This window comes from Malurus melanocephalus, unplaced genomic scaffold (assembly GCF_030028575.1).
Source record: "Malurus melanocephalus ecotype Western Australia unplaced genomic scaffold, MMel_1.1 scaffold_359, whole genome shotgun sequence".
Taxonomy (NCBI): Eukaryota; Metazoa; Chordata; class Aves; order Passeriformes; family Maluridae; genus Malurus; species Malurus melanocephalus.
In genome coordinates, this window is record NW_026623591.1 from 684,749 (window position 1) to 695,792 (window position 11,044).

The 11,044-nt window shown below is 49.8% G+C and overlaps 1 protein-coding gene across 2 annotated transcripts in view; it reads right to left on the reverse strand.

Moving 5' to 3' along the window:
* The window catches only part of MYO5B (myosin VB), a 149,931-nt gene that overhangs the window by 85,280 nt on the left and 53,607 nt on the right, over window positions 1-11,044 (reverse strand). For both annotated transcript variants that reach the window (XM_057378458.1, XM_057378457.1), the window contains exons 7-10: window positions 10,493-10,574; window positions 6,887-6,994; window positions 4,791-4,900; window positions 3,046-3,311 (exon numbers count right to left, since the gene is read on the reverse strand). In XM_057378458.1, coding sequence (XP_057234441.1) covers window positions 3,046-3,311; window positions 4,791-4,900; window positions 6,887-6,994; window positions 10,493-10,574 — 566 coding nt within the window. The remainder of the gene's footprint in view (window positions 1-3,045; window positions 3,312-4,790; window positions 4,901-6,886; window positions 6,995-10,492; window positions 10,575-11,044) is intronic.

The following is an 11,044-nucleotide window of genomic DNA, read 5'->3' on the forward strand; positions in this document are numbered from 1 at the left end:
ATTCACTGCTCCAGCCCATCTCTGTGGCTCTCTGGAAGGCACATCCAGCTTGGGACAGCTCTTGTGAGCAGATTTTTGAGTGGCCAACACCATATTTTCGTTTTTCTGCTGCTTCCCATTCTGCTGTGTATTCTGCTCGTATCTCCTAAGTCCTCTGCAGCACCGAGGTTTGTATTAAAATATTTAACGCTCATGAATAAGTCCAGCATACACCATGGGTGTTCACACTTCCCTTCACGAGGCAAAGAGGGGGAAAAGGCCATCCCCACCAAGGCCAGGAGAGCCACGTGAACCCACCCTTCTGACAGCCTGCAGTGCTGCTGCTACAGCAAATAACCCCAYCTCACTGAACGCAGAAAGGCTCTCAGTGCTGCACCTCAGCGCTAACACAGAATCAAGGATGCAAAGCCAAGCATTAGGAAGTCAGAAAAAAACCCTACAGGTCCCACATCCTCTGATTGGATCGCATCCCTAGAAATCCCACCCTGGGGATAGTGCTCCTGCAGGAACACTGGGACACAGAAGCTCCCAGGATGTCAGGGGCAMGCTGTGCAGCTGTGCCCTCCCTGCCTTTCCAACTCTGGGCTGCAGGACCCTGCCTTTCCAGCTCAAAACCTGCCCAAAGGAAAGGAAAAACCACCATCTATTTGGGGGAAAGAAATTCTAATAGTTAACAAAATGCATTAAAACCTTCCAAAACCCCATGAGTTAGGTGTACCAAACCACATTAAAGGGCAGCAGAGTCAGGTTATCATCACCCAAATTCACTCCATTGTTAATTGCTCAGCATTTAGACAGCAATACCCATTCATGAAAGGGATTTATGGTCTCCTTAGGACACCAGACTCTCACAAGCATTTCAGCCAAGAGCATGGACACCCTCCCCTGCAAATCTGCCTCTTCACCAGGAGCTGCAGGTCCTTTGGAAAAGCCCTGCTGGTGCCACCAGGGCTGTGACAGCATCTGCTGACCCACGCGCTGGACGTGACGCCCGGACCTGCAGCCGAAGGAGCTTTTTCTTCCACACTAACAGATTTTCAAGCCCTGATTAATCTTTCATGAGCCTTAYCCTCAAGTCTCCTTTCATTCAGATTTCTGAAAGTCTGATCCCCTAACTCAGGCATCCAATTTTCTGTATTCATCCACCATCACCCACTGGGCTCCACATCAAAGCTTTATTTGTCACAATCTAGCCTGCAGAAAAACTTCYATTTGTAGGGACAGTGATGGGAAACAGCATATTTATCTCAGACAGTCTTTGTGCCTTATTTAAGATATTCCAGATCCTGTACTATCTACCCAAAAGAGCCAGAAACATGCAAACAAATGAGAGCAAACTCCTCACCCAAGCTATCCCACTGAAACCCCAAATCAAGCAGAACCCTATTGCTGTCATACTTGACAGCAGTTTTTCTGCAAACCTTGCCACATGGCAGCAATTACTGATGGAGATGGGCACACAGTGGRGCTGTTCTGATGCTCCAGCACTTCCTGGCATCCTTTCTGGGACTGTGGCTGTCCAGCAGATGCCAAAACCAACACCCCAAACACCAGCAGCTGCAGAAACCTCATGGGAGGATTTACAGACGAGATCCAGTTCCAGCACTGCACAGGTGATACAGCCATAAAAACAGTCTGCTTTTTTTGTTCTGATCCACAACTGCTTCGGCAGGATCTCATTCTGAACTTGAGGATGCCCTGGAGCTGACAGACCTTCAGAGGAGTCTGCCACGACACGGGATTTGGGAGTGAGCAAGAACAGTGACTGCACTGGTGTGGGGCTGGCTCCTGCAGCAGCTGCAACTCGTGCATTCCACCTTTCCCTCTGGAACAGCAGCAACCACGCACCTTGACACATTTAGGAGTACAGGAGGCAACAGCTGTCCCCCCAAGAACCACAGAGCCCCAGAATGGTCTGGGCTGGAAGGGACCTTTAAAGGTCACTCAGCCCCCAATGCCATGGGCAGGGACACCTTCCCCTCCACCAGACTGCTCCCAGCCCCGTCCAACCTGGCCTTGCACAGAGCACCCACTGCCTGTCTGGGMAACCTGGGACCTCTCCTTGGTCCTGCCTTCCCAGAGAGACAGGAAAGGAATGCTGCTGGAAGAGTGGAGGGTAAAACCCAAACCTACAATACCCCTTTCATTTTCCATCTCACAASTGACGGGATCCCTTAGATCTCTTTCTTTTCCCACCTCACAACTGACCAAATCCCTCCCTTCCTTTTTCATCCATCTTCTGATCCTTTGCAGCACTTCAGCGAGAGTGAACTCACAGACAGCTCTCACATCCCTCTCCCACCACAACTCAAGTGCCAGGATGACAAACCAGGCAGTGACTGGTACCCAGAGCAATTTTAAAGCAGCTCCCTRCCCCTGAGACTGAAAAATGAAAGCCTTGCAAGAGCTTTTTGCACCTTACATCCCCTCTGGGTTCCCAAGGTCCTCCAAAAGCTCTCCCTGCACCAGGGCCCTGCAGCAGYGCCTTCACAGCTGAGGAAGCAAAACAATTTCCTCAAACCCCACAGCAAGAGCAGGCACCTTGACCCCAGCTCRTCTTTGATGTTGTTTTAAACAGCACAGGAGACGATGGGAAGGTAAATCCCAGAACCCAGTGCTCACACAGCTCAGGGTAAGGGGTTTAGGGTTAGGGCTGGTGTTAGGATTTGGGTTAGGGGGTTATGGTTACAGGGTTAGGGTTACGTTTAGGGGATTAGGGGCTGGGTTAGGGGGTTAGGGTCAGGGTTAGAGTTAGAGGGTTAGGGTCAGAGTTAGGGGGTCAGAGTTAGGGTCAGGGTTAAGTTTAGGGTTAGGTGGTTAGGGTTTGGATTAGGGTGCTTACACAGACCCAAGTGCACCATTCTGAGGTGAAGGCTGCACAGTGTGAAGGAGGATCAAAACTGCAAACCACACAGTACTTTTTCCTGTCTGTTTCTATTATTCCCATCTTCTGCCAACAGCCAAGGCTCAGAGCACCTTGCCAGAAGGGGAACACCAATTCTAAAGGTCCCCTSGTGCAGCCAGGACAGCAGGGACCATGCCTACCCGTAGATGTCGAGCACGCCGATGAAGGAGTGCTGCTTCACGGTGGTGTGCAGCGCTTTGTTGATGTGCTGCACRATCCAGTTGAAGAGCTGGGCGTAGATGTGCTTGGCCAGGGCGTTCCTGGCGTTCACCACCTGGTGCAGGGACATGTTCTTCACGTAGGTCTCGGCCGTGGTGACCAGCTTGCGGTGGCACAGCCAGTGCTGCATCTGGCTGTGCTCCACGCCCAGCAGCACGCAGAAGTTGCTCAGGTGCTCGTCCTCGCTCTGATGGGGGGAACAAAAGCAAAGTCAGCASGTTGGTGGCACCCCAGAGTGGCATTTTAACACCCAAGCTGACGGATTTGTGCAAGAAACAGCAGCGTTTTACAGCTGTCTGGGGGAAGGCTGTGTCTCTGTGCGGGTGACAGGAATGGCCAGAAAGCCGTGACACCCATCCCGCTGTGCCAGTCCTCACACTAAGGACCAGCTCTGCTCTGATTATCCCTGAGCTCTCAGTCCTCACAAGAGCAGATTTCCATAGGGAAGAGCACTTTTCACCTCACTCCTTGAGCTGCAGCCACTCTGTCCCCCAGCCCAACCCTGGCCGTGCCTCAGGGTAAAGCTCAGGATGTGCCACGACACCGTGCCTTGCTCAAAACAGCTCCATTCTGAGTAACAAATCCATAAATCGTGCGCTGCCACAAGGGCCTGGGCTTTGCACAATTAATAAAATTAAATGTGAACTCAATTTTCTCCAGTGTGATGTATTTCTCCCCCGCTCAAATTAAGACAAAGCAGTTCTGAGTCTCTGTTAGGCTAAAATAGAGGCACTGCCTTTTGGACAACGAGAGAACAATTTCCCTTTCCACAGTGTAATAACACATATCTAGAGAAGTGAATTGTTTCCAGTTAGATAAGTGTACTTAGAAATGCTGGATGGGATTGGGAACGGAGAAAAAAATGCGTTTTACAAGAATCCTAGGATGCTTTACTGCCACAATACCTTTTTTGACCACGGACTCAAGTTTGTAACAGAACTGATTTAATACCTTGCAATTACATTTGAAGGTAATTAAACAACAYGAATTTCATTAACACAACTCAACATTGTTGAAGCAGGCGGCTTTCACATATCCACTTTGCCAAATATCAAGTAAATYACCCCCAGCATCTAACTCACTGAACACCACGTTATCTCCAGGGTAACACTAAAGTGTGTGCAGAACCCTTTAAATACTTTAATTAGGAACAAACGACCCAGCCTGGGAGGCAATGATAATTTACAGGACAGTATTTCCTAATTGCTTTATTTTTCCCCACCTCTGAACAAACACAGAAACAGAAAAGCTGCCTCTGAGGCGTCTTTAGTGTTATTTATTTTTGCTAATTAACTGTGCAGGGCTCCTTTGGCCATGTTACAAGCAGCAGCTCCATAGGAAGGAGGCTGTGAAGCATCACATCTCGTGCTGGTGTCACCATCGGTGTCACCACTCGTCAGCACCCTGCTCTGGGTGTCCTGAGGAAGCACGAGGACCCAAAGGTAATTTTGGAACAATCTTGCTTTCAAGCTGGCTAGAGAGGAGCAATAATGCATTACGTCCCAGGACAAACACAGCAACTAGGAAATTATGATGTGTTTTCAAAAAAGGCAAAGAAAACCAGGAGGAAAAGGCTTTCTACCGAAGGGCAGTGCTGTGCAGCTCAACRTTGAACACAGCCCCACTCCTGAGCGTTCCCCACGTGCCCCAGCCCTGAGGCACCCACCGAAACACTGCAGGCTTCCCCGTCCCGCTCCGCTTGGATCTCCAGRTTCCCCAGGTGCAGAATGGCAGCGATTATCCTAAAAATGGTCATCTGATGGGACTCCTTCACYCCTGCAGGAACAATCGACAGCTGGTTGTCACAATGGGAAATGAAACAGGATTTTGAGTTTATTTGAAGGCTCTTGCAGTGCTTGATTTGCTTCCCAGGTGATTGTTTTCCAGAATCATGAGGCTCCTCTCAACAAACACACTGTTTTAACTCAGTTTTAATACAGTGGGGTTCAATGTGCACAAAAACAAGGATGCTGCTCCACAGTGACCAAACAGGATCAGAGTTACAGGGGCTCTGCAGCTTTCACAGAACAAGGAGCTGTTCCTCTGTGATCACAGCCTGGCAACCAAAGCACAGACATTCCAGCCCAGTGCCAAGGTCCCACAAACAGAAGGGAAAATTAAAGCCCTGTACACAAGGCACGATGTCTCCACACTGGTGGCACTGCTGGATGCAGCAGGTCACCAGGGAGGTGGTGTGGAGCTCTGCCTTACCATCCCCAGMGACTCCACAAGAGCTATGTGGGTCTTTACTGGGGGTGTAAATGTTATTGTTTTATGTGYTTTATCTATATATTGTTTCATCTGTTTTTCTGGCAGGATTTACAGGCGTTCCCAGCAGGAGCTCTGCTCAGCAGCAGCCTGCACATGGTTTTCTTGCCATATCTTGCATTTTTTCACATCCCAGCTGGGTTTCTCTGTCCCTTTTGTGCTCAGGGCCAGTGTTCTAATTATTCACCCAAGGTCTGAGACATCACCTGCTGGTTTTTGAATTATCCAGAGCTTCCCTGTCTGTCCCTTGGGACTTTTCTGTTATCAGYACAGTGAGGAATGTTTCAAGGTTACTGAAAGGAGCAATTCTCTGCTCTTACTTGGAACWCTTTAACTGGAGTTAAGCCTGGCTAGGATTGGGGATCTGCAGATAAATCGGACTTCTCATTACACACAGAAACGCAGGACTGGAAACTGCCCTGAACAGAAGCAGAGCTGGGAAATACTGAAGGAAAATGAGGAAAAGCAGAGACAGAGGAGCACGTGGAGAACAGAAAAACATCAYCAAAGCAGCCCCAGGGGAAGAAGCTCTTATGGTGTATCCCAGGGAGCAGTGAGGGGAGAGGAAGGCTGCTTGGGGAGGCAAAGACCAAAGAGAGAATACACACACCAAGGGGTGGGCATAGAGTTCCCCAGGGATTACAACCCTCTGGGCAAATTTGGAGAAATCAGGAATTAATTTTTTTGGGTAGTTGACAGTTGGAAGTCACACAAGCTGAACGAGAGGAGGGTAAAGACAAAACTCTGCTGTTACCCCAAAGAGGAAGAGATCGAGCCCACCTCGAACACAAAGAGGAATTTGAGATTTTGGGGAAACACTTGCAGTTTTACAGCTTGCAATGAGTCCCCACACTCACTGCAGGCACAGCTGGTCAGGGCTTTCACAGCCAGCTGTGAAATGGAACCRAGAGGCACCGAGACTGACCAGGATCCATAAACTTGGTTTCAGATAGATATAAATACAAATAAACAGGGCAAGTTTTCCTTTCCGGGTGTTTTTCCCCTCCCAGGAGCCCTGGCACAGGCAGGGTGCAGCTCTGCCCTCTCTGCAGGCACGGGGGCTGGCCACACTCAGATTGTGCAGCTGCCTGGGGATGTGGACTCTGCACAGCAGGGATGTACTCAGCTCATTATTTCCAGGAATCAGCCACTCGGTACAACGCTGTGATCCAAGAGGTGACATCAGCCTCAACCACAACACAGATTGAACTGCAGGGTAATAGCTCTTTTCCTGCTGTAAACAGGGTGAAAAATAGCAAGTCAATAATGCAGCCCTGCTTTGACTCCAGAATGGTTTAAGTTGCTCTTAAATTCTATGTCCTTCTCCATTTCACTGCTGTTCCACAGACAGCAGCAAGAAACACTTCTGTAGCTCCTGCTCAGGAACAGAGTAAAGCCAACTAGGTCAACAGGAACATTGTAATTCAGGCAAAACAATGAAAACAACTGCAAGAGACTTCTGCTGGGCAGCCCTCGGGCACAGCAGCCCCTTACCGAGCAGGGTGAAGGCATGCCTGGTTTTCTCAAAGTCATCAGCATCATCCACACCATCGATGGACGTGTCACCTCCCTGAGAAGTGTAGAARAAGTCTTCGGCACACGCTGGGAGAGAAGAAAAGGAGAAATAATCAGCAAGCAGCACCCACCCACTGCAGCCACTCCTCAAAAGGTGCACAGGGATGATCCTGTCCCCCTCCCCTGAAGGGCACCTGTCTTCTAATCCCAGTTTAGAAGCAGAAATGAAGTAGAACCATGAAAAGTGRCCATAGCTCCTTCTTCCCCACGCAAAGCAAGCTCAGTCAGGGCAGTGCTGTGGTGCATTTGGGATCTAACAGCGGCCCCATCACATGGATGGATCAGACCATTCCAGACACTGAGGTGACTCCTCTCAGCAACTCCTTATCCCGTTTCACACACCATGACTGACTCAGCTAATTTAACACCTTTTCCACACGAAGCCCAAACCCTTGGGAGCGAAGGGAATGCAAAAGGCTCGCAATGCCTGCAGTACAGCACTGTAACACCTGTGCTTGAGCAGAGTCACTGCAGGTGGCACCTACGAACCCCATGGACACCGAGAGGCATTGCAAACACAAACACCGCAAGAACAGAGCGCAGGATTTCTGTCCCCTGAAAAAAGCTTCAGGTGTGATTCCCCTCCTTAAAACACGGCTCTGTCTACCCGAGGCTCGAAGCAGGGAGATGTTCCCAAAGCTGCTGGCTGTGCCCTGACACAGCGCTGGGGGAGCCYAGCCCCTGCACAGCCTCCCAAAATCAGCTCTCAGCACCAGCTCAGCCTGCTCTGAGCCGAGAAAGAGTCATTTGCCAAAACCCACTCATTAACACGCACAAACATATTTCCCAAGCGTCATGAATGCAGAGAAAAAGCCTACTGTGTGTTCCAGCCAGCCTAGTGGCAACCTTTAAAATCAATGCAATCTGCACGTTCTTTGACTCAAATTGCCACCAGAAGCTCCCCATCCCCTCCCAGCCCTCCCACAGGCTTCTGCATTAGCTGTACTTTCAGGCTGTAAAGAAAAATATTCAATTCTTTTTGGCACACAAAGCCCTGACACCCCGAGGTTTCAATAATTCCACTCRAGCACTGGGAACTGGGGGCAGGAAATGCCGATTGTGGTCAGGCAGACAATGTCCCAGCAGAACAGGAGCTCACCCAGCCCAYGGTGAGCACATCACACTCACAGCTTGATGCTGCTGCTCCTCACCCCACAAGCCACAGCCAGGGCTGGTGTGGCTGATGGCATCACCACATCACCTTTCAATTCYAAATATCCACACCAGGATCTGTTTCTGCCCCGAGTCGTCCCTGCTACAATTGACTCCAACCTCTATATTTCAAGATCTCTGTAATTATTTTAACAACCACATAAACCCTTTGATTCACTGCAAACAAATAAAACACATTCCTGCCTTGCACCACTGCCCAGGCATCATTAAGCCAGACACTACACTTCAAAAGGCACTTGCATTGCACATCAGCATTTGAAGTCAAATATTTACTTTCTAGTTTAAAATTAAGCCTTTAGGATCACTCTGACTGAAGCCAACACTGGTTTGTTCGACTCTGGACTCATTTATGCTTAGAGGTTCTTTTGTTTCTCAGCATCTTGCARCATAAAAGAAAGTAACAACAACTCTTTGTTTGTCCAAGACCCGAAGGAGAAGCAACAGCTCCTATTTTTTATATGGAAAAATATACATCCTCCTCCACGTGTAATAAAAGGTGGATTTTCACATCAAGACACCTCATGTTTTGTATGAGCCTTGGGAAGACAAGGTTGACAGGTAAGTACAGCTCACATGAGGAAATAAATCTGAGTCCTGACTAGTAATCTTCATACAGGCCAGTAAATCCAAGGCAAAGCTGGAAATGAAAAGCATCACTCCAAAGAAAAGAAAASCAAGTGAATTGTGCATGCCTGCACCCACAGAGCACTACGCAACACCAGCAATTCCTCAGGCCAGGGGAGAGCTGTGTCACCCCAACAGGAGCAGCTCAGGGACCCACATCCCTGTCCCCACTGTGAGCTGTCCCACTTCTGACAGCTACCAAAACACCTTGGGGAGGCATTTTTCTCCTTACTGCAAGGTGAGAGGGCAGGAAACACCAAGGACCTTCATTTCTGGAAAGAACTGCTTCCTTTCCCAAACCCAGCGCACATCTGTGTGTGCTGCGACACAGCAAAGTGYCACAGAGAGCRYCTGGAGACTGCCACACASTGACACCAAATTTTGGTTAGAAATKACCCAGGAAGGCTTCCTGGGTGCTAATGGCCCTTGCAGCTGCTGGCATTGCACATTCATCCCTGGGATGAGGAGCTGAGAGCCACAGTCACGACAGCACCAGCGTGTCCTGGGTGATGCACCAGGACAGCGGAGAGCGCTCARCCTCCACCACCACTCACCACAAACACAGACAGTGCTTTTAGAGAGCTGGGAGCAGGAAGGCTGGCGTTTTCCCTGCTCCACGTGTCCCCAAGAAGAGAGAAGTGGTTCAACAGCTGGAGCTCTCACACGTCAACTCATGTCCCAGACCGAGCTGAAGTAATTTGTGTCTGAATTTTAAGATGCCAGCAGACATCATCGTTACYCAGCGTATGCTTTTAAAAATGAAACACATCACTGTGGCAGAATCTCTTGAAAGTGGTCAAAGTGATGTGCTCTGTGTGGGTGATGTGCCCAYAGTGACCCTAAAGTTTGGAATTACCCAGAAATGGAGAGCCCCTCTCTTCATGTGCCATTCCTCTGCAGCCTGGATGGAAACCTCTGCAAGACCCCASAGCGGGATCAGAACCTGCCCTGCCCACTATATAAAACAGATTAAAAGCCTGGTTTAAGCCTTGCTTTTCTTTCTAAGCAACAACAAATAGTCAAGATAAAAGAATAACTAAACAACAWCCCTGCACCCTCTGCCACAAGTGCAAATCCTCTCAATCAGCTGTTCTACAGACWTTTTGCTGCAAATCCTGGGAAAAAACCCCAACCTGTTCCACGAGTTAACCACCAAAAAAAAAAACCCATAATAAATTCAAAGGACACAATCCCTCCTGCCAAGACRCTGGCTAGATCAGCCCACGCCCACATTTGATTTAAAATACACACCTTAGGCCAGCTCAGTACAATATTAACACGTGATCTCCCTGCATCGGCTGGCTTCCACCACAGCAGGCTTCCACTGAGGCTCTGCTGCCAATTCTTACAAAATCACAAAAACCAGRATAGTCTGGGTTGGAATGGAYCCTAAAGGGACWCMTTCCCCTGTCCCAGGCTGCTCCCAGCCCCAGTGTCCAGCCTGGCCTTGGACACTGCMAGGGATCCAGGGGCAGCCACAGCTRYMCTGGGCACCCTGTGCCAGGGCCTCCCCACCCTCCCCGAGCTGTCCCCTCCCTGGTGACAGGTGAGCAGCCCTGTGCCCCAGCCAGGGAGCAGGAGCCCTTTGAGCCCATCTCCATGCCCTCCTCCCATGGCAGGGGCACACWGGACCTCAGCAGTGACCGACCCTTGCAGCCCCAGCACGTTCTCCCGCTGTCCCCAGAGCCAGCAGCAGCCACCAGGGCACGGGGACGTGCCAGCACTTACTGAGACCAAGGTCCTTGAACTCGGGAAGGCTCGAGGAGGCACAGAGCTGATAGAAGATGTGGTAGTTGCGCTCGTCCTCTGCCTGCAGGGAAAGGTCGAGTTACCAGGGGCACAGAGAGGTCACAGCAGCACTCCCACCCCTGACCGTGTCCCCTGAGCCACCCTGGGCCAGCCCCTGCCTCCCACCACCCAGAGCCCTGCAGTGACACCAACATGAGGATTCTTTCCTTGCCACCTGGGAGAAAGGAGGTGCCAAGCCTGACCAACACACGTCACCCATCTGGCAAAGAAAGAAAATAATTCCATATTGCCCTCCACATCTTATCCCTCCCTGGAATAACCAGGCTAAATGAGACAGCAAGCACTGAGCTGCAAACCTAAAGTAACATAAAAAGTGATGGTTTACTCTTCATGGCTTCTCAAAGTTGTAATTTTTTTAGGATTTTTGTASTTGGGGCACTTTTTTGTGTAAAGACAGAATTTTTGCAGGTGCTTCTGAGATAGACCCCAAGCACAAGGAGAAAGCTTCTCCTGAGCCTGAACAAGAAACCC